The sequence below is a fragment of the Balaenoptera musculus genome, chromosome 16, assembly GCF_009873245.2.
Source record: "Balaenoptera musculus isolate JJ_BM4_2016_0621 chromosome 16, mBalMus1.pri.v3, whole genome shotgun sequence".
NCBI classification, from domain to species: Eukaryota; Metazoa; Chordata; class Mammalia; order Artiodactyla; family Balaenopteridae; genus Balaenoptera; species Balaenoptera musculus.
This window is the reverse complement of record NC_045800.1, coordinates 53,389,677-53,413,741: the sequence shown is the minus strand read 5'-3', so window position 1 is coordinate 53,413,741 and position 24,065 is coordinate 53,389,677. Positions and strand designations below refer to the sequence as shown.

Here is a 24,065-nt window from a genome sequence, read left to right as displayed (position 1 = left end):
CCCATGGAGCTGCCAGTCCTATGGCCAGCCCTGCCCCTGCTAAGATCACTCCCAGTGCTTTCCAGGTTCAGTTGTGAGCCAGAGTGGTCCTGTTATAGATAAAAGTCCCTCTCATCCCTGTGGTCCTGTTATAGATAAAAGTCCCTCTCATCCCTGTGGCCCCTAGAGTGCACTCTCTCCTATGAAGTGGACATTATCAATGCATTTATAGGCCATAGCTTGGTTGGAAAAGGACAGGGCCTGGCCATAATTCCACAACATATGATGGTTTGGGTGTCTGCAGGGGAAAACAGACCCTTCTGGGATGCAGACCTGAATGTCTGTCTCACGGTTGTTAAGAGTAGACAGTCCCTGAAGGACATAACCTGTTGCTAGTACTTGAATAATTAGGGGATAGCAGACCATTTCATTGATAACTAAGTATTTAAAGCTCTACAACATTTTTAACAAGATGCTCATGTATGATCCTGCTGACATCATCAGAGGGTCACACCCAATAGGCCAGATCACTATTTGCCCAGTATCCCACAGGTGGGTCAAATTGGATTGACCAGGTGGATGGGATGTTTCCTTCTTGCCATTTACATTCCATTTCTGTGTTGTTTAGGGGTACGAGGCCAGAGTATGAAACAAGGCACCAGTGGGTAATGTTGAAAGTACAGTTTAACCCCATATAAGTGGCAGGATATCTGGTGTAATACCCCAGGGGGTTCTAGGGGCATGTGAAACAAATTGTTTGTGCAGTTTAACATAAGGTACCCCATGCCTCGGGTCCAGGTGTATGAGGGAGTAAGCTTAAAGCATTGGAATAGACCACTGGAAGGTGCAAGTGTGACTAGCAGAGGTTGAGGGGGTGGCAGTTGTCCCTGATTTAGGTCATTAATTACCATTGAAACTGGCAGCTGTAGGGGAAATGAAAGAGGAGGGCCAGTAGCCAGCTGGGGGTGTTGATGGCATATCCAGCGTTCTTTTAAATGTTCCCCTTCAGATATGATTCTGGAAATGTTGATAGGTGAGTTTTCTTGCCATTATCCCCTGGTTACTGGGACTAGTAAGGCAGACAGAGTCAATAGGAGGAGCTTTTCTGTGGTGGAGTGTTTCCCTTAAACCCAGCATGGACAAAGGAGCTGCTTCCTTGGTGTGGGTGTCTGAGCAAACAGGCAGAATGCAAGCAAGGGTACAATAGCAAGAATGGCACATAGGAGTCCAACCCGCCGCATCCTCTTACTTATCTGTCGATGGTGCCTGTCTTCTGAATAGGTATCTCAGATTTTCCACCGGCTCACAGGTGTACTGTTCAGTTGTACCTGCGGGGATAAAAGCTTTAGTGTGGACAGATGTACCCAACTAGATATCCCTTGCAGTTTGACAACGGGGGGGGGGGGGGGGGGCGGCTAAAATTACTTTATAGGGGCCCTTCTATTTTGGCAATAGTTGGTCTTTTGGGGGACCCCTCTTTCCAGGTTTTAAGAAGAACTTGGTCCCCGGGGTTTATTTGTGAAGGAACGGCCCCTTCCACTGAGTGGGAGCTGGCTGTGCCTTGTGGGCATAGTCCTGGATTGCCTTCTGAACATGTTCTAGATGAATAATATACCTCAGGGTCTGACTCACTTCCTCATCCAGTAGAATGTCAGTAGTAAGAAAAGGCCTCCCATAGGTCATTTCAAATGGGCTAAGCCTCAGGTTATAACTGGGGGCTACACGGACCCTGAGAAGTGCAATAGGAAACAGGTTGGTCCAGGGTTCATGAGTCTCTGGCAGAGCTTTGCTAAGGTTTTCTTTAAAGTATGGTTCATTTTCTCTACCTTCCCTGAAGACTGGGGGTGCCAAGAGGTGTGTAGCTTGTAGTCTATCCCTAGGGCCATTGTGAGTCCCTGTGTGATTCTGGCTATAAAAGAGGGCCCGTTATCGCTCTGGAGGGACTTTGGAAGTCCCAACCGAGGAATTATTTCTTTTAAAAGGGACTTACAGACTTCAGTAGCCTTTTCAGATCGAATGGAGAAGGCTTCATCCCATCCTGTGAAAGTATCAATGAACACAAGAAGATATTTATATCCTGACAACAGGGGTATTTGGGTGAAATCTAACTGCCAGTCTTCCCCCCGGGTATGTCCCTCAGCATTGAACTGGCCTGAGTAACAAAGGGGGGATTGGATGGGCCTGTGGTTTATTACAGACACATAAGCACAGGCAAGCGTTACTTGTTTTACTGTTCGTTTAATCCCCTTCCCTGAAAAAGCCTTTTGCCTCAAGTCCCACGGTGCATCTCTCCCATAGCGGGTGGCATCATGTAAGCTCTTAGTGAGTTAACATTGTTGGACTTCAGGGATTAGAACCTTATTCTCCTTTTTATACCAGCCTGTGCTTCCTTTCTCATAGCCCCATTTCTCAGCATTTTCTTGTTCCTGTGGGGAATACTGGGGAACGCTAGGGAGTTTGGTGGGGGGGCAATCACTAGGGCCATAACTTGCTCAGGCTCTTGCAGTAGAGCTGCCTGTTTTGCAATTCAGTCAGCTTTGCTTGGCTCACAAAAGATCCATCCCTCTGCTGGCCCCTACAGTGGATTACTGCCACCTGGGTCGGGAGCTGCACTGCTTCTAAAGAGACAGAATTAAATCTTTATGAGAGAGGTTCTAGTGGTTAACATTCCTCTTTCTTTCCAAATGGCAGCATGAGCATGTAGTACATGGAACCTGTATGTCTAGGGTGGCAGGGCCTTGGCTTCTATGACTTCACCGAGACTAACTATGGCATACCCCGACTTTCGGGTTCCCATTTCTATAAAACTGCTCCCATCAGTAAACCATTCGACCTCAGGGCTCTCAAGAGGCTCATCGAGAAGATCAGACATGCTGGAGTAAGTCTGTTCTATGGTCTCTGTATACGAATGCACTAAGTCTCCACTCTCGACCACTGGATACAGAGTTGCCGGGTTCAGGGTTTGGCACACCTTTAAGGTAATGTCGGGGGTGTCCATTAGGAGGGCCTGATATCTTGTTAACCTTCCTCCAGTCAACCAATAATGTCCTGTGACTTCCAGTACAAATTGTACCTAATGAGGGGTTAATACATCTAGGTGTTGTCTCAGGGTGAGCTTGGAACCCTCATTAACCAACAGGGCTGTGACAGCTACTGCCCGTAGGCAGCTTGGCCATCACAGGGCCACTGAATCCAGCTGTTTTGAAAAGTAAGCCATTGGTCTCTGACCCGGTCCCAGCTTTTGGGTCAGGACTCCTAGTGCTGTCCCTGACCTCTCATGAGTGTATAGGGTGAAGGGCTTGTCCAAATGTGGAACCCCCAGTGCTGGTGCTCTACTCAACGCGGTCTTTAGAATCTCAAAGGCCTGCTGGTGGTCCCTATTCCATTGAAGGGGCTCCCTTTCTTCTCCCTTTAGAACCTCTTGTAGGGGTTTTGCTATAAGGCCACAATTTGGAACTCAGATATGACAGAACCCAGGCAACCTGAGAAAGCCTCCAAGTTGCCTCTTTGTGGTTGGAGATGGTAGTGCACTAATTACTGTTTTTCCATCTATGGCCAGGGCTCTTTCCCCTGGGGTCAAAACAAATCCTAAATACTAAACCTGTTGCTGTGAGATCTGAGCCTTGGTTGGAGACAGTTTATATCCCCTTTTTGCCAGAAAATTTAGGACCCTAGCAGTATATTGATCTGAATCTTGTTTGGTCTCACTACTTATCAATAAATCATCAACATATTGTAGCAGAGTTCCCTTCTCAAGGCTCAGTTCCCTTGCTAACACATTTCCAAAAAGATGGGGGCTGTCCCAAAACCCTGCGGAAGCACTGTCCAGGTATATTGGGTAGCCTCCAGGGTGTCAGGGTCCCTCCATTCAAAGGCAAAAAGGTATTGAGAGTCTGGATGTAGGGGAATACAGAAAAATGCATCTTTGAGGTCCAAAACAGAGAAATACTGAGCTTTCCCAATACGTGGGCGAGGAGGGTGTATGGGTTTGGCACCATTGGGTGAATAGGGATGACTGCCTCATTCACTGCTCGCAAGTCTTGCACAAACTGACACTCCCTGTTAGGCTTCTGAACGGGGAGGGTCAGGGTGTCGCAAGGGGATCAGCAGGGCCTAATGAGTCCGTGTTTTAGGAATTTGGTGAGCAGTGATTGGATCCCCATCAGGGCTTCAGGCTTTAAAAGATATTGTCTCTTTCAGGGGCCTTTCCCTAGGCCTTAATCTTATTTTCATTGGGAAAACATGTTTTGCCCTTCCTGAAACCAAGGTACCCCAAACTGCAGGATCTACTTGTTCTCTAATTTCTTGGGGGGAGGTCTTGGAGAATCTTTTGATGACCAGCACGCGGGTCATCTGGGGCTACTAATAGATGCACATTTTCTATTTGCATTTTCTACCTCATTGGACTAAGAATATACTAGCTCCTAATTTATTTAGCAAATCTCTTCAAGGAGGGGGACAGGGCATTGTGGCATATACAAAAAGGAGTAATGATAACGGACCCGACTCTGCAGGCAAGGGGAGATGTAAATCGCCTTACCTTTGGCTGTCCATCAACTCCCGTCACAGTACAGTCACGGTTGGAGAGGGGGCCGGCCGGCCTAGTCACAACAGAGGTGGCGGCTCCAGTGTCTACAAGAATATCAGTTCTCCTACCCGCCACGTCAAGGGTGACCTGAGGCTCCGCTGGAGTCATGAGGATGGAACGAATAGGATCTGGAGCTAGGCAGGCACTCACCCCATCAGTCGGTGTGTGGGAATCTCTCATCTGAGAGATTCACAAGGAACTGGGGTTGGGGCTGCCCCTCTGGCATCCCACAGGAGGGCGCTCAGGACATTCCCCCTTCCAGGGCCCCTCCTTCCAACAAAAGGCACACTGGTTTGTGCCCAGGCAGCTTCTTGGTGGTCTGTCCAGCCTTCGCAGCCTTCTAGGGTCCCCTCGAGGTGGTGGGTGGATCAGAGTGGCCAAAAGCTGCGTTTTCTTTATCAGCCTCTTATCCTTATTGGCCTCTTCTGTTAAGTCTCGATTGCTATAGACCTTGAAGGCCTCCTCTACCAAGGTTGACCATGGGGTTTGCGGCCCAGCCTCAAGCTTTTGTTACTCTCTCCTGATATCAGGAGTGGCCTGGGTGGTAAAATGCGTGGCCAACAGTGTCCTCCCTTCTGCAGACTCAGGGTCTAGATTGGTGTACTTCCTGAATGGCTTGGTCACCTGGCTCAGGAAGACTGCCAGGTTTTCCTCTTTCTTCCTGTATAACCTCTGGGATCTTATCATTTACAGGCTTCACCATATACCTTTCATTCCTTCTGATAGATGAGTAATGTCTCATCCTAGCCTGGCCTACATGATCTTCATTGTCCCAGCGTGGGTCATGTTCTGGGATTGCATCCCCCCACCACCTGATAAATTTGGCAGTGTGGATGGGTGACCAGTAGGCCATCTGTGTGTTCTCTGGCCTTTCTCGATATATGCTCCTTTTCATCCGGGGTGCAACTGGGCCAGAATAACCATGATGTCCTGCCAGGTAAGAGAGAATGTTAACCCCAGCCTGATGAATTTGTCAGGCTCAGCTTGTCAGGGTTCTCTGAGAACCTGCCAAACCTCTCCTTACAGATTCCTAAGTCCCGCATCAAGAAGGGGACATGCACTCTAGTAATCCCTCCGTTCCCATTAGCTGCTTCCTAGAGGGGGTAAAGGCCTTGGGGGGCAACAGTGGTGGCTAACTTTGAACCTGATCGGAGTCCCATTGGAGGAAACACAAGGGGCTCCGATTTTTGAGTCTCTGACTTGACAGGGAAAGGTGGGGGTCTGCGAGTTGAAGAAGATGGTGAAGGGGAAGAAGAAAGAGGGGCCTGAGAAGGAGGCTCAGTACGCCGATGGCTAGTCGGCAGCTGAATGAAGGGGTCTGTGAGAACGTCTGGCTCTGAATCTTTCGGGGGCAACACAGGAAGAGAGGCTACATATAAACAACAGGAATCCCTCAGTCTGGAGTCTACACGTATGGGCCTACACATATGGGACCTCTCCCCATTTTTAAGACTGCTTACAAAATAGGTCCAGTTGTAAAATGGTGTTAAATTTAAGGGATCCATTCCGTGGCCACTTCTCCTGGTCACCCAAGGTATACGGGAACCAGGCTGTGTTGCAAAAGAAAATCAGCTTATTTCTTTACTGTCTCCAATGGTTAAGAATTCAACCCAGAGGAGAATCTCTGGGGATTCCCTGGGCATTTCCCATGTTTACATATAAATCTGGAGACTAACAACTAGAGATCCCGGGGCCCGGATGGAGTCGAGGTCTAGTGTAACGACAAAGGGGATCACAGAATTCCCTCCCCAGAGTTAGTGACACAGACAAAGAGTCTCCAGGATGAAGGGGATGGGAGTGTAGGTGATGAGGACCAAGGGAGAGGACAGGAGAGGAGGGACAGAAAAGACTGAAAAAAAAGAGACAGAAAGCGATTGCCTTTTCAGCCTGCCCCCCAAGGGTGTCTATTCAGGCACCAGCCTGCGCACTTCCAGAAAGGGCCAGTGAAGGAGGGAGTGCCCTGTCCACTGCCCACCAAGGTGATCAAGCCCCGAAACCAGCCAGCTGTCCATCGTCTGCGGGTCACCAACCCACAGGTGGGACTCTCACCCACACATACACCAGTATGTAGAAATCTGCCGCTTCAGCCTGTTCCCAATGAGACTTCTCTTGGCAGAGGAAAAGAAAGGTGAGAATATTGGGAGGATCAGACGTCCAGCCACTACATGATAGGAGGATGGAACCTCTGTCACTCTCATAAATCTCCCATCAGGGAAGGCCCACTGGACCAAGGTCTGCTTGGTGTTAGGCGAGCCTCTCCCACCTCTGCTTGTGACCTGTCAAGGTGAGCTGTTGCCGGCCAGAGGGAGCAGGTCTCACGAGCTGAGAACAGTGATGCTGTAGCTGCCCGACGTCCACTCTCTCGGGAGGATAAGACAGAGAAGTAGGAGAGGACAGAGAAAGAAGGAGAGAGATTTCAGGAGAGGGAAAGGGAAAGTGGTGAGGGAAAAAGGACAAAGGGGAGGGGGAAAGTGTCGCCTGAATGAGGGTATTGAGGCCCTCAGGGGCCAGGAAGGCAGACTTACCAAACGTGGTGACGCTGAAACAAGAGCTTCAGGTGGCCGCCTGTCACCCACTGGGAAGCTGTATTCCGTGGTCGGTGGTCCCGGAGGTGCCCAGATCCCCTCCCGGGAATGGGAGAACGTCCCGGCAGAGTCACAACAAAGTATGTTACTGACCAGTGTTCTTGGCCTCCTTAATCAATAGAAATTGATAAGAGGCCAGACAAGAAATTCAGGCAAGTCTTTACTGGGACTCATGCTGCAGCAGGAGGGAGTGAAAACAAGTAACAGGTTCCCTTACTCCCTCCCTGAGGTGGGGGCGAGCTGGTTCCTTATACAGGGTGAAGGTAGGGGTGGGTCCAGGGGTCGGCTTAGGTGGTCTGCCCACCCTCTTGGTAATTCTGTGTGCAGGCATCATGCACAGTACCCTGCTTTTGCTCTGGGCATCTCAGAAGTGACAGTTGGGTTTTTGGTGTTTTGTATCTTGTCGTTCATAATTTGTCCCAACTGAGCATGCACGAGGTTATTGTTAGTCCCGAATAGATTCTTTGTATTCTGTTGCTGGAGGAGGTGTTTGTCCAGGTGCAGGCACTGCAGCAAAGGCCCCCAGGTCCCAGGCTGTCTCAAGCTGATCTTGGCTGACTCTCTGTATTCACTTGTCTTTCCAGGTTTTAGAGGGGTGGTTTGCCCTGCAACCTCAATTATCTGATGGGTATAAGAATAGTCACTGATTTTGTTTGTTCAGCTTTTTTCTTATTTTAAGGACAGGAATGACGATTTCTAAGCTCTTTATTTGTCAGAACTGAAAACTGGAGTCTATGTCTAAATTCATTTGAACCAATATGTATGGACTATTAGTTTGAAGGATTGCCAAATTATTAGGTTTTTTTGTGTTCCAACTTATCTCAACTAACCTTGGATTGGGATACCAGCAAGTTAAACCTGCATCTCAGATTAAATGTAGCCACTAAAATGAAAACGATTCTCAAAAAGGCTATGAGAGAAAAATCCAAAATATTAAATTTTGGAGACAAATTTGTGTTAATGGACCACAATAATACCAGTGAAAGCAACTGTATAACAATAATCTAAGCATTTGAAAGAAAAGATTTAGAACATTATATCTATTATGAATGCTATGAATAAGCAGAATAAGTAAGAGGTTGATTCTATTCAAGACTTTTATCCCACATTTTGAACAAGGCCCTCTAGCTCTCATGATCAAAAGTCTCATTCAAAGCAGAGGCTCTGAACTAACGGCCCCAAAGCTGAACTAGGCTTCTTGACATACATTGTTTTTGAAAAAGGAATGGGCTGCTGACTTTTAATGATTTGGCAATTTCTCTGGAAAATGTGGGTGTGCTAGAAACACTGGCCGATGTCGCCCACTGATAGCCCTCTGCAGAAGTAGCACAGAAGTTACCCCCTCCAATTTGCCACAGATGTCTCCAGATAATCTCACCTGTGTCTACAGCTGAGGCTTCCAACCATCTGAGTTTGTCTTCTCAAGCAATTTATTAAAAGTTGGGAGAAAAAAAAAATTCTAGTAGATCTTTTATAGAACCTGGAAGTCTAGAAATAGAAATTCAGTATGTTGTTTACATTTCAATAACATGTTGATTCAATTCACTTTTTCCATGGATGATTTATGATAAACAACTTAATTAGTCAACAAAGAAGTACATGTGAAGGTATTTCCATCATTTTTTGGATCTTTGTAACTTGGGGCTGTTGAAAACAACCACCTTTTCCAAATTATCTCCATATCTTCTTTTTGTTCCATGTCAACTCACTCCATTTTGCAAGAAGTCTAAATAGCTTCTGTTAAGTCCATTTTGTAGAATTCATATTCTGATTCAAGATGTGGTCATTACTAACATTATGTGGTTTGTTTTGGAAGTACTTAAAAACATTTAGTTAGAGATTTTGAACTTAAAGTTACATAACCTTGACAATTTCCTTAGTCTCCATAGCCCATACCCACCAATATACTTTTTCCCAAGAATAACACCTAGTTAATAGTTTACTTTTGTTTCCCATCTGCATCCCATGTGGTTGCGTGCACACACACACACAGAAACATATATGTATATGTACATACAAAATCTATACATATATATATATACACACACAAAGCTAAATATGTTTGTATATACACACATGCATACACTTATATATACATCTGTTTACTGCATTTTCCTTATTTGCACACGTGGATTCATATTCATACTTTTCATACTTTGATTTTATTCTTTTCAATGGCTGTATAATATTCATTTGTGGCCATTTCTATTGTTTCTAGTTGCTTCTCTTTTGTTTTCTGTTATTAAAAATCGTACCACTGACACACTTTGCTGATTATATCATTTCCAACTTTTACAATTAATGATCGAAATCCCTAGAAGTAGTACTCTGCATCAAAGAGTACCTATATTTAATATTTTGCAACACATTACCAATGTATACCCCCAACAAATTAGCACCAACTCTATTTTCCTTGAATCTTTGCCTTTACTAAGTACTCCTGAAATTTAACGTTCTCTATTCTGATTTTCATCTCTACAATGAGTTCAGTTATATACTTTTTTGTATGTATTCTGCATATCTATCTTTGTTTTTCTGTGAAATTCTTGTTCATATATTACATGTGAATATCTGGATTTCAAAATCTCTCTAATTTGGTTATTAGCCTTCAAAAAATGTCATTTCTCAGCATAGTTTTCATTGACATTTCTAGAAAAGAAACTTGATAATCCTTGTTGCTTGTTCAAGTGCCAAGTGTCCAGGGAGTGTTAAACTTGACAACTGCTGCCTGATTGAGATGCCATGTGATATTTCCCTGGGAGCAAAGTTTTTCTTAATATGCCATAGCTATATGGTTTTCTTTAGGCCCCTGTGCCTTGTGATATCTCATAGTCAAAGGTGAAACCAAGGGTTAATAACTATAAAGAGTAAACTGTTCACACACTTCTCTTATTAGACATGGTAATTACCTGGTATCAGGCTGAGAGAGAGAAACAGTGGAGAGTAGTGGGCAGATACTCTAAATCAAAGCCTTCCATAAATCTGAGACTGTTGTGAAGTTCACTCAATTAGCATTTATTGAATCCCTATTGTTAGTCCATCTACTAATTAATTTTTTTGGTAAAATGTACATTGAATTAAAAATTCCTTGTATTAACTTATATAATATTGTATATCAACTATACTCCAATGAAAAAAATATGTGTGATTTTGGCTCTCAGGCATAGTGTGCCATGGGTGAAGACTGAAATGAAAAGATAGACTTAAGATTCTAACGTGAAGAACCCTGTTGAATGGACCTTATCTAATCACAAAGAGTTTTGGGGGCAAGAGGGGAGAGCATATTCAGTGTGTGAGAAATAGGATGAAAATGATGTTTTTGTCATTCTCCTGATCAGGTGCCCAGTGGAAAAGTTACTGGTAAGTTCCAGTAACTTTTTGATACCCAGCTGTAGTATCAGAGGCCCTGCTCTCATAACTTCTCCTCCAGCTCAACTCTGTGCATGTGATTTCCCACAGTATTCAAAGGCGGAAAGGCATCCTGTGACTGCATTGGAGAAAATGATGGAGTCAAGTTTTGCCGGCCCCCAGTCATTCCCAGAGGTCCCTTCTCCCAACAGAGGAAGCCAATCTGTCAAACACCACAGGTACAGGTAGCTAATCATGGTGGGAATGGGTGCGTTGACACAATGTATAACACTGGACAACACATGCCGAGGAATGACAACATTATTCAGGAGAGATGATCGTTCTTGCTTCTCCTGTCGTTCCCCATGCAGTGGATGCTCAAGCAGCTCCTAGCAGACAAAGATACCAGCAGGCAGCAATGCCCCTAGAGGAAGCCTAAAGGAACTATTAACAACACCCATCAAGTCTGCAGACACAGACCAGTGAATGAAACAATTGCAATCTGAAAAACTATTAAAAGCATGATTTTTCCTAGCCTGCCTTATCACTGTCTGCAAATTTAATGACTAATTCTTCCCTAGGCAGCAGATAGGACATGCTCCAGGTCTTCCAACATGGTTCTCACACAAAGAAAATTTTCCAGGAGGAAGAAGCCTGGCAAATCTTCTCCTTTGGTTTATTAGATCTTCCATTATCAATGGAGTGGGACTTTTTTTTTTTTTAACAAGCTGACTGTAAAAATTGGCTCTTTGGGGGAGAAAGCCAAAAATAAAGTTATCTTATAAAGGTTATAAATTTTACAGCATTCTGAGGCTGAGCAAATTCTTCAGCATCTTCTAGTCACATGCTCTGTTTATACATAGGAATCTGGAACTCCAAAAATTGAAAGTTTTGTTCTAAAGTGCCAACATTTGAGACTTACTAGAACAGACATTATGTTTATGTGCATCCAAAAGTATTGATATGTCATCAGTCTTTGTGGAAGTTGTCCAAAGATGTAAGCTTCCTTTTTTTAGTAAGAGGTACAGTATTTAAAAAATTCTTAATTATGAAGAGATTAAATGGAAAAGGTAAAAAATAACAGTGTTCCCAGCAATGGAAGATAAATGTTGTTGACCCTTGGTTTTCATATATGTAGGCAATATTTTGAAAACCACCGTGAGAGAAGTATGCATTATTCAAGGAAACTAACTTCTCCCTCACCTTTCAGGGAGCCCCTAAAAAAGATTTTCTTGATGCTGGCCACATTTACTATGAGGTTTTCACGTCACTCTTGATACTAATCATTAGTACTTGATGGTGATTTTTATTCTTAATCTACATGGGTAGAGACTGAGGTACCAAGGGTTTGCTAAGTTAAAAAAAGAAAAAAAGGTTTAAATATTTTCAACACAGGATGAAATATGTTTGGCTACTGGATAATTGCTTTAGTTATTAACTACAATTTTTGGTTTATATCAATTGGGGCATTTACAAATATTTCCCTGTGAAAAGATTACTTCAGTTAACTGGACGTAGTGGATGTTCTTCAATTAGGGAATTAAGTACAAAATTATTGGCCTTTTAGAAGATGTTTTTTTTCCAAAAGAGCATTTTCCTCTGCTGATTGTAATACACGTTAAAGTGGTATTCCATTCAGTCAAGTAAAATAATTAAGTACTATATTATGTCGTACATGTTTTAAAGTTGATATGATTAAGCAATTATAGCTTCTAATGTATTTGACCTGCAAATACCCTACCCCTACTTTTGTCTGTTGATATACCTCCTCCTAAACTTGGTTTCTACTATGGTTTCTAGGAATCACTCACAGATCAAATAAGGAAGTCTCTAAGAGACCTTTTTTATTTGGTTCAATGACATTGCAGTATTTGTTGGCATACATTATGTCCTGATAGATAGGCAAGGGTTGATTTATAAAGTGCTTTTAGAACTTTGTAAATTATAGTTCAATATATCATAGCTTTTGTTTTGTAAAACATGCAGTAGACTTAAACGTTTTCGTGATTGATAACCTAGTCACTGATTGATTTATACATCCTGCAAACTGCTGTGTAACTTCCTGAATGCCACTGGGTTAGAAAGCTTGAATAGTTGATTGATCAATAGGTATAGAACTGTTTTTTAAGATGGGTCACTAGCTCATACAGGTAGACTTTTTTGTTGTGACATTTTGGCTAGCTATGAATAATTCATTTCTTTTGTGCACTGCAAATATGACTCATTTGGATAACTCATTTATGAAACAAAGCTGTTAATTCAAAGCCATTATTTCTCTTGTTTAGTCCAAAAAAAAAAAAAAACCCTCTTTCTTTTTAAAGAAGAAATCTATTATGTCATGTTGTACTTATTATATTTTGGCAATATAACTCATTTATAGACAGCACATGTGTAGGTTTTTTAAGGTGAAATAAGTCCAGGGTTTTCAGTGATTAGTATGAGCCTTTGAGTTGTCAGTTTGGGCAGGGGAATTTACTTTGTTGAGCAACTACTAAGTGCCAGACTCCCTGCTAAGCACTTTACATACTTTATCTCTTTAATCCCCATAGCAATACTATGAAAATACCTAAACAAGTGCTAATACCGTTATTTGCATCTCTTCCACCCATCTCTAGGCTTTACCTTTTTCTGCCCTGCCTTGTGCACTAAGAGGGCAGCAGGCTCACTTGCTTTTGGGCTTCTGTTGGTTTCTTGCGATGTACAGGCAAGCGATGGAAGGGCAGAGGCCAGTGAGGTCCTAGCACTTCTGCTCCCATCCTCCCTGCCTGGTTGCCTCAGCTACAGCCCTCTTCCTGGCACTAGCCAGGAGGTCCTCTTCTTACAAGCCCTTTCTCTCTTCAATCAGGTAACTGCTCCTTCCCCTTGTCCTTTCAGTTACGGGGATGGTAACAGTTTCCCATTGTTACCAGCCCTTATGTACAGAAGTATCCTGTATTTTTTTTTTCAAACAAACAGTGAACACACTTTTTAGTAAATAGCAAAATCTTCCCAAATGACCCAATATAGAGTGCTATCTATTTTCCCCCAGGACTCTGACTGATGATATACAAGTACTTTCCCCAGTATCATACAGACCTGATGCAGCTAATTCTAGCATCCAAGCCTGAGTACCCTGTGGACTCCACAATTGCCACTGGATGGTATAGATAGAAGCTGGAAGGGAGGGAAACAAATTAGTTATTATAGAGCTCCTTAAACTCGTTGGCTTAGAGACCTAACTAGAGGTCCCTTGTTGTTAGGCATGTTAGGACTCAATACACTCAACCCAGAAATATTATGATGAAGTTGTAATAACATTGCCAGGTATGATCTGGTGTTTGCACAAACTCAGGAAGTTAATGTTGGGCTTGACGAATATGAAGTTATAAAGTGTGATCATTTCGCCTTGCCCAAACCAGGAAGGTGGCTACTAGCACTCATTTGTCAGGTTCTCAAATTCTGACCTTAAATAATATTTGAGAAGTTTTGTATTTATTAAGTGGAAATAACAGTAATGTTTGTGGGGGGAAAACTTACAGAACTCCAAATAATGTAGTAATATGGGTAAAATTCATTTGGGGGACTGGATCCTTTAGAACTTTATTGAAATTTTGAAAATGTTTTTGCTGTTTCTGTGTGTGGTTTTATTGCTATTTTCAGAGCTAAATGAGTAACAACACAAAAATTCTAAGTTCCCTTATTGGCATCTCATGGAATGTCTGCACAGGAAGAGTTCACATGGTAGTAGGGTAAATTCGGTGGGGTGGAGAGAGGAATGGATATGGAATAAGTAATGCATCAAATTAGTAATTGATTTCTGTAAAGAGTCGAGTTCTTTGTCTAACGTGATCTATGTAGGGATCTTACCTGAGGTATATCCCGTTTATGCCTTGCCCTTTGATGGCATCTGGCATGGTGATTTGGGTATTTGGATGTATGAGTCGAGCGAAATATATGATCAGATGTTTATTAAAAGCAAACTCAAAGGTTTATTATGGGATTATATAAAATCATGTGTGTGAAACTTCTTTTGAAAATTGTAAAGCACTATAGAATTTAAAGAATCTTTCATTCAATAAAAAAAAAGTTGAAGCAAACTCAAAAGAAAAATAATTTAGGTTCTCAGGATTTACAAAAATTTGAGACAGTGAACTGCAAAAGTAACATATATATTAAGGAGAGAAAGGCAGTTAAAATAAGGTTTGTTTATTCTACCACTAACACAGGTGAAATTTTCCCCATAAAGCCCTTAAGGCTTCTTGGGTTTAGTTCTTGGCAGTGTTTAATAACAAGGCTATTTTTATTTCTATTAGAGGCACTTTTGTAGCTTGGATAATGAGGGAGGATGGGAATCAGGAACTGGAGAATTCCTCAAGCGCACCTCTTTGGCTGGAAAGCTGGTGTTATTTTAGTCCATTGTTCTCCAGACTGGAAAGCCAGAAACACAGGAAATGGAACTTCTTTTCTTCTCAGTCCCTCCAAAGATAAAATGGATTCAGCAACTTTCGATCCCTCCTAACAGATATCCTACAAGCATGGATGGAGCCTGACCTAGAACTTTGAGGATCTAGGGTGGAAATGCAGTGCTTGAAAAGTTTCAGCAGCCACCTGTGAGGTTATTGCTATGATCAATTTGTTTGTTGGTTTTCTTTCCACCAGCAGGACTCTCTCCTCTTGCTGCAGCCCAGGGCAAAGGAGTGGAATGCTCCATAGGAATGCCTTCAGAAGGACACCCCCCTCACCCCGAAGTAGGTTGGGCGGAATCGTGGGACCAGCATATCAGCAACTCGAGGAATCAAGGATCCCAGACCAGGATACGATACCTTGCCAAGGGTAGGTCGTAAAAGCAATGGAATTTAGGGAAGGTGTTATGAATGATATAGTTTTAAATTGAGTTATTATGTTCCTTGGGGTTTTATTCACTGATTTCATCATTATTTGGCTATTTACGCTTGCTTCCACCTTTGTTCCACAAAAGAATAACTTTAAAAAACAGATACAATGGAAATCGATATTAGGGAAATGTTAGATGGAAAAGATATATAGCATTAAGAAAAAAGTAAGTGTATAGTCATCTAGACACTATGTTATTATTGCAGTTGCTAAAATAACTGGGAATGGGTCTTTGATTTTAAAAAACAGATTTCTTAGGATGACTAAAGTGTTCCTTAGGTTTGGGGGAAAAAAGTGCTTAATTCTCTAATCACTATTGTGGACAATACCGTAACAATAACCTGTAACATATATATAGCATCTGCTCCATCGAGCATTCTTGAACAAGTCTCAGTCAGTGTTGACAGAGTATTGTCAAGGCACAAGTAGCTAAACTCAGATCTCTAGTTTCATTCACGGTGCAGGGGTGGAAAAATTGGCTTTGGACTCCATGGCTGTTGGTCATCTTTGCAGTGTAAAAAGTGTCCCTTCCTCTCAGTGGACACAGGCCCTCATAGCATGGTGAGTGGAGTGTAGAATGAATTTTAGCCACCACTCACCTAACCGACACAAGCTGTTCAACCAAATATGGCAGCCCTTATCGAAACTGACTGAATTTCAAATCTCATCTTTGCCCCTTACTACTTGTATGAATTTGAGAAAGTTTTATCATCTGAGCTTACATTTTCTCGTCTATAAATTGAACAAAATAATACCAGCTTTCCTGAGGGTTGTTGGGCAGATTAAAAAGAAATTACATGTGTCAAGGGCTTGTACCTGACACATGGGAAACAGAGAAGGGGTACTTGTAGCTATTGTCACAGGAACCATTATTATTAATTTCAAGAGCAGTGCAATCAGGCTTTACTCCAGAAATTCCAAGAATCCATTTCTTCACTCAAGCCAGGTTCTTGTTGCATCTAGTTTTTCTCTCTCTGAGTCAACCAGGCTAGGTTTCTTTGCTGCTTTGGTCTGGGTGATTTTTCCACCCTGTCTGTAGCAAGTTAAAAGCCAAAGCAAGTTTGAGGTCTGTCCCAGACTCTTACCTTTGTCTTTTCTTCTCGGCGATATGTATGCAACAATGCCATGTCTGACGAATCTCAGCAGCAGATTTCTGTAGGAAGACTAGAAGATAGGAAATAAATAGCCCGTGTCTGGATTTTGTAATTTTGAAGCAATTCCAAATAGACTATAAAATATATTTGGTAAGATCTGAGGTGAGATTTACACACTCAACATAACAGCTAAAAGTTGTCCAAAATGTATAATGCAAGTCAAGAAGTAGTTTGCATTTCTCTTTGCCTTATATCTGGAAAAGGGGCTTGCATTTAGCCTATGATTAATCATGTTTCATAATTACTTTTCTTCTGAAATCACTAATAATGTCTGTTACTTAGGTGTTTTTTTTTTCCCCTGGGGTGAACGTCCGAGTGAGAATGAGTGAGGTGCAATCAAGTTTTTGAGAGATTTTGTGAGTGGAGAGAGAACCCAGCCCATGCTGTCTTTCTTCTGTTGGGCACTGTTATGGCTATCGTTTTGTTTTGGGTTCAATCATCATTGGGTTTGGAATATTCTCTCCAATTGGCTAGCCACCTGTATTTTCTTATGTGATACCACACCTGATGTTGATAAATGGTGACTCGTATAAGTCACTGTGTGCTCAGCACAATGTGTCTCAGGGAGCAATCTCATTCTTGACAACAGCTATTTCCCTCTCCTGGGGGACTGACCGTCTCTCCGGACTGGAAATGGGATTGGTAATAGAATTTCACAGCTAAAGGCCCTTTTCAAATCTGGCCCTAGCCTGGAGGGGGAGTGAATGAATTTATAAGAGGCATCTGATGCTTGTTTATCAAGCATGTGGGTGCTGTCTGCTAGTTAGGTTCCCGGTGTATATGATGTTTCTCCTTGACACTAACTTCAACCCAGCTTGAACCCAGCGCCTGACTTAGTGAAGCTTGAGGAGGGAGTCAGGTAGAAAGGAGCTTCTTCAAGAGCCTTTCCCCGGATTAGTGGATTGGTGACAGCCATGGCAGTGGCTCACAGAGCTGTGAACTGGGTTATGTCAGGCAAATCAAACTAATGGAATCGTGTACTGGACAGAAAGAGATGGAATCACAAAAGTTAGATTGCTACCTTCAAAGTAGAAGGGATCGAAACATACTGATTATCCACCTCACTTAACTAGCAACTTTACAAACTTACATTCAGTTATTCTTCAGGAAGTGTACAGATGAACACACTAAAGATAGCAGAATTTAAAAGGCTAACCCAAGGTGGGATAGCCCACGTAAAAGAAGTGGATTGAATACCGGCCTTTCTGACTAAGTAAACCACTAAACCAGGAAAGGAATGTGAAGAAAAATCACAGTCATGGATGGTGATGTGTAAATGGAATCTCTAATTGTATGGCTCCAGAGGGAGAAGTAGATTCCTTCAATTTAGTCAGTTCATTCTAATCCCTTATGCTCCAAGAACTGGGTCTTGGAGTCCTCTGGGGAAACACTGATTTCTTGGCCTGACCCCTGAATTACTGGGAATCAAACCAAATGACTAATTGTTGAAATCTTCCCTCTTTAAAAGGATGCTTTGACTCACATAGTTACAGAGGAAATGTACTTGTGATTACTTTGTTGAGGGATTGGAGGAAGGGCAGTCCAACTGGTCCAAACTGGTGTTTTACAGTCAATGAATGACAAGCTTATGGATCAAATGTGTGACAGTAGTCGTTGACTCTGAAGGGATACAGAACTCTGAGTATCTTCTAATCAAGAATCATACCTAGAAATGTAACTCTCACTTCAACTTCTGGAGAGTAGTATCACCTCCTAATCAAAGACCAGTGCTAGGACACTCACAGCAACTCTAGGAAGGAAGGGAGGATTAGTAGTGTGCCTGTACTGGAAGAGTGAAGAGGCATTCCTTCAGTGAGTTCTCAGAGCGGTCCCTCTAGATCAGTATTGCTACCTGATGGTTTTAATGAATGAGAGAATTAAAGTAAGGCCGCCGTGTTTGTCTAAGATTCCAGAGCATGTCATGGTGGTGAGACTTGAAATCCTCTCTGATCCAAAACACAATCACATTTTTGGAGAGTTCTAATTGTTTAAAGTGCATCTTCATGTTAGGGCAGCATTTTAGATTTCAGTTGTTGCCAGCGTGTGACCCATACCTGGCTTGTGAGATGATGTGTAAGTTGACTCCTTCAGTCGGCAGGCAGGCATAGTAGAAGACTGCTCCAAGTTTGGCTTGAATTACCTTTGATTACTTCTTAGTCATGTGTTTTGCTGAAAGACTTACTTTCAGTTTCAAGTTCGGAGGATTTGTTGGCAAAATAACCACTCAACACTTAATTAAATAAGAAAGCTTATTAGGTTAGTTATAGCAGAGAGATAAGCAAAATAGTAAGAAATAAATGTATTTACAATCACCAAATTGGGGAAGCACCTACATCCAGATCCAAGCAACGCTGTGAAGTCCCTTGAACAGCAATCTGGAGTCCCAGTTGGAAGGTCCCGGGCGGTGTGTCCACTCCATGGATGAGACTTCAGAGTGCAGCCCGAAGGAGTCCTGCTTTTAATGCCAAGCCGCAAGCTGATAATCATCAGCTTACGTGCAAATATGCAGCTCTGGCTATTATCATAAATGCTCTGATCTCTAGTCGTAAGTCTCAGAATGTTCACTGATTCCCAGGATTTGGCCAGATTCCCAAGGCCCAGGAAGCTTCATGACTTACTCCCGTCCTTATCTGTTGGTTCCCAAGACTTGTTAGCACCATTTCTGCTGACCTGCATGTAGTCCAGCAGTTCGGTATGTAGCTCCTTTCAGGGTCTTTGTTTAGTCAAAGGTCTATTGTAGCCTCTGAAGCCTGAACAAGACTATTAATTTTTTCAACATCATGTCACATTGTGGATTTGCTGAAGTGTCAACAATTGACTGAATCCTCTAAGATATTTACACCTTTATCCATCATTTTTACAACTAATGTTTAGATCCAGTTATTAAGAATTGGCACTATCACCATCACATTTCAACCTGTTAGATTCTACTCACTGAGACACTCTGATGATGATCCACGTGGAAGACGATTTTATCCTCATTAAATTTCTGTGCCATTGGTGAATCTGATAGCAGACATTCTGTATCTTCATACACGTTAATGGTGCTAAGGAAAGAACACAAAAGCCTGCAATTTGTCCCCTTTCTTCTTGTTGAAATTGATTCATTGATCAGAAACTTTAGGTTCAGGTTTTCAGTCATAGAACACTAAGGAGAAAGTCCTTGAGGTCCCCCAGGGACTTTCTTTGTATGTGGCTATATAATTTGTGCAGGTAAAGATTTTACATCTCAAAAAAGTTTGAGATGCCTATTCATTTCTGGCTTTGATAGTAACAATTAAAATAAGACAACGTGGGTTTAACTTCTTCCTCTGCTGCTTACCAAGGGTGTAATTTGGGGCAAGCCATTTGGGTAGTCCTTAGTCCAGTTTATTTATCCATTACGTGGTAATAAATAAACCACACCTTTTTTTGTTTTTTAAATCAATGGAGGTAATTAGAGGTGAAAGTGCTTTTTGAAAGCTCTGTGTAAATGTTTGTTAGCTGTTGTTGTTAACTGGGATATTAAGGGAGTGTTTACCTTGAAGTTCTGTTCATGTATTCCTGAGTCCGTTCCATCAAAATTTATTGATTGCCAACTCCGTACTAGGCTCAGTAAGAGGGTAGAACACAATGACACCTAAATTTGTTCCCCATCTTTTCACACTGTCTGGCAGAAAGACAGATCTCTAAATTGCTCCCATCTTGTCTTTCCAATAAAGGTTTCTAATATTTAGTATGCAACACACTTCATTGCAATTATTCTTTCCATGTATAAACATGATTTTTATTTACATTATAATGTAAGACAAGGGGAATGAGATTTATTATATTGAGGATGAACGTGTTTAGATTATGCTTAAATTTTCATGTTTAAGGTTAAAATTGAGGAAAAATAATTGAGAAATAGAATAAATACTACTGTTCAAGTTCCCAAACTACATTTCCGTGAACCTACGATATCCCTGCCTCACTTTTTGGCACTGGAAAGTTCAGAGGCAATGGAAAATTCACTCACTAGCTCTGAACAAGCAAGAGGGGGCCAGCCAGATTCTGGCATATTTAAACCACTTGGAACAGCATGATGGCATTCTCAACAAGCCATTACCATGCACCCATGAACTACCTTACCTGGCTCCAGAAACCATGTGAGGAACGTTACTAGCTTGGTCGAGGCCCTATGGAACTCACTTCATGTTCATCTTGGGCAGACAGAGGAACTGTATGCCTTTCATCCCATCTTTTAGGCTCAGCAAACTGGCAGTGAGGCAGTTCCTAAAGAGCAGAGTGCCAGTGGAAATTGGATTTGGTCCCCCTAAGGTCAGTGTGAAGCAGAGAAACTCAGGACTGTAGTACCTTGTTGCTTAATATTGGGCTTCCTGATTGCCTCCACCTAGGGTGGCCACAAGGAGTCTACACTGGACTAAACCAGGGCTGAGAGGGTGGTCAGGTTGATGGAGTGGAGTAATGCCGTTATGGGTTTCCTGTTTGTCACTATGGAAGGGCCACACTTACCTGCTCAATCCCCATTTACTTTGTATTCTAGGATAGAGGTCAGGAAGACTATATCCCACCTGCCTATACAGCTGTGGTGTGTTGAAAGATCCCTGGACTTAAAGTAAGAAGATCTGGGTTTGAGTCTCAGTCTGTCACTTATTTTCTGTGTGACCTTGGGCAAGTCACTTCACCTATCTGAGCTTCAGTTAACTTCTCTGTTTAACTGGGAACATAGTTATCCGTCTCATGGGGTTGCTGTGAGAATTCAGTGAGATGGTGCATGTGGAAAGTGCTTTGTTGACTGAATAGTGCTCTCAAGAAGCTGGGAAGAAAGCAGAATATGTAACACTTTGTTTCTTTTTCAGGTATTCATCCAGTGGTTTAACAACCCAACAAAATGCATCAATAAATATGCAACTGCCTTCAAGAGAGACAAACTCCTATTTTAATAGCTTGGATCAAACGGACCTGATGGGATATTCATCCCCAAGGGCCAGTTCTGTGCCCATCATCCCCTCAGTGGGTCTAGAGGAAACCTGCATGCAAATGCCAGGGATTTCTGAAGTCAAAAGCATCAAATGGTGCAAAAACTCCTACTCTGCTGATATTGTCAATGTGAGTATTCCAGTCAGCGATTGTCTTACAGCAGAACAACAAGAAGTGAAAATATTGCTAGAAACTGTCCAGGAGCAGATCCGAATTCTGACTGGTGCCAGGCGGTCAGAAGACTATGAACTGGCCAGCGTAGAAACCGAGGACAGTGCGAGTGAAAACACAGCCTTTCTCCCCCTGAGTTCCACAGCCAAATCAGAACGAGAGGCCCAATTTGTCTTAAGAAATGAAATACAAAGAGACCCTGCATTGACCAAGTGACCTGAGATGTAAGAATCTGTGCGTTCTATGCTTTGCTCAACAGGAAAGAGAGGAGATTAAATACAAATTATTTATATGTATTAATTTAAGAGCATCTACTTAGAAGAAACCAAATAGTCTATCGCCCTCATAGTGTTTTTTAACAAAATATTTTTTTAAAGGGAAAGAAACGTTTCAGGAGGGATAAAGCTTACCACTAAAGCTTTTGGGTAGAATTCTGAATACAATTTTATTTAGTCCCGACACTGTCCTCTTTGGCTCTTAGTAGCTGTGGGCAATTCAGACCGTCAGCCCCAACAGTGCCAGTGACCTCATAAAAAAGTGCTGGCAGTTACCCTGTTTCAAAGAGAAGAGGTGTATCCCAAGGGTGGACATGCCAGTGAGCAGGTGGCCCTTGCCATTGGGCTTGCCAATCCCTAAATTCCTATTCACTCGACAGCCTCATCACAGGTTATGTCACGTCAACGAATGTAGTGTTTTCTATTTACTTTTTGAAGAACGGCACAAAGACTCTGGAAGGAGAGGGGCAGGAGACAGAGGGAGTCATGGGGCAATCTTAGCCACTCTTACGTGCCAGCTTCCTCTGAAATTTGAAGGCACAGAATCTCAGAGGGAGGTAAGAAATTATTACAGAAAAAGAGACAAAAACATCACACTGTCGTGTCACTAAAATCATGCTAATAGCTAATAGAAATGTTTTCGTTTGAGATCGTTTAGGGGCTCCAAAGGAGCATTTCTCAGTGTGTGTGCCTGTGTGCGTGTGTGTCTGGGCTTGCTCACTTGAGCACCGGTATGCTGTATGCACATATGTTCCTTGTGCGTATGTGTGTGCATGTGTGTGCGTTAAGCTTGCTAAAATTTGTTCTGAAACATCAGGGAATCTAATATTCAGAAAAAATTTCCCTCTTAGATCTGTTCGCTTTAAATTTTTCCATTAAGTATAAAGTTCAGTTAGTAAATCAAGGTCACGTGCATGGTGGGGTCCTATAAAACTCTTGACAATGTCTAGACTATTTTCTGATGTGAATATTTTTGAGAGGAACAGCTATTGGCTCTTTAATGACATCAGTATCACAAGGCGAGTTGGGGATGTGTATTTTGAATCATGCGTACTTAAATTATTTATACAAGCCAATGATCAAATTGATAGTTAGTTACCCTTTGTTTTCTCATTTTCCTCATTACTTTTTGTAGCAAGTCTACTATGCGTGGACCAAGATATTGGCTTCTGTGGTTAATATGGAAAGAATAAATTGTTGAAATCACAAAGCCCAGACTATTCAGTTCACAGGAAGCCCCCCCAAAGAACAGTAAATTGTGTTGTATGTTCATTTGGAATAAAGCAATATTTTTACCACTGCTAAGGTGAACTGAAACTTCTGAAGATTTGTCTGTTTTATTTACCCTTATTTTCATGGGGCATTCAAGGAAATTAGTGTTCACATAACCAGTCTTTTTCCAATTATTGGTGGTGTTGTTATGTTTACACTGTTTTAAATAAAAAGGCATAGTATTTGAAAGCATATAAAAGATTTCTTTTACTGAAGTTTGGGAAAACCTTGATTAAAACTTCCTGTGGAAGACTCACATTCCACTGAAAAGGAATGTAACTAACTATTTCTGAATCAAATATTGAATATACACAATTCTTATTTAAGGTTAAGCTGTTTCTGTTTAAAATACATTGCAAATTGCTCTCTGAGAACATTCTTTCTTTGATAATAGACATAAATAATAGACATAATGCCATACAGGGAAAATAAAGAACATTGTGTTCTTATCAACACTGTTTAGAGGAAATTCAAAAGTCTCAAATGTTGAAAACATTTTGGTAGAAATGCATTTTATATTTAACAAAAGCTTCGTGGTGTTCATTAGTTGTCCCACTATTGTTCCTTTGTTTTGAATATAGAGGTAATACTAGACTCTTAAAAAAGATTACAACTTTTTAATGTCTCATCTAAATTCTCATTTAGAAATATATCTTTGGGAAAATTTTAGAAAAATGGTTTTAATTAACTGGTGTATAAAAACCCCATAATTTGCATATTCGATATGCTATTGTGTTGAAATTTATCACAATTATCAAACATTCACTGGAAGTCCTCCCAAGTCAACCTTGTCTTGGGTTTTTCACTAAAATGCTACCTGTTTAATATCTAAATGGATTCATACAGAATCCACCTAATT

At 41.9% G+C, this 24,065-nt stretch overlaps 1 protein-coding gene across 10 annotated transcripts in view; it reads left to right on the top strand.

Moving 5' to 3' along the window:
• NRG3 (neuregulin 3) overlaps positions 1 to 23,260 on the top strand; it is a 1,112,157-nt gene extending 1,088,897 nt beyond the window's left edge. For 2 of the 10 annotated variants that reach the window (XM_036829738.1, XM_036829736.1), the window contains exons 7-10: positions 10,612 to 10,745; positions 15,142 to 15,312; positions 21,052 to 21,123; positions 21,368 to 23,260. In XM_036829738.1, coding sequence (XP_036685633.1) covers positions 10,612 to 10,745; positions 15,142 to 15,312; positions 21,052 to 21,123; positions 21,368 to 21,875 — 885 coding nt within the window. In that variant the 3' untranslated portion in view covers positions 21,876 to 23,260. Of the gene's footprint in view, positions 1 to 10,611; positions 10,746 to 15,138; positions 15,313 to 21,051; positions 21,124 to 21,367 lie in introns of all 10 variants that reach the window. The other 8 variants (XM_036829745.1, XM_036829743.1, XM_036829744.1 and 5 more) reach the window with 6 other exon arrangements.
• The last annotated feature ends 805 nt before the right edge of the window (positions 23,261 to 24,065 follow it).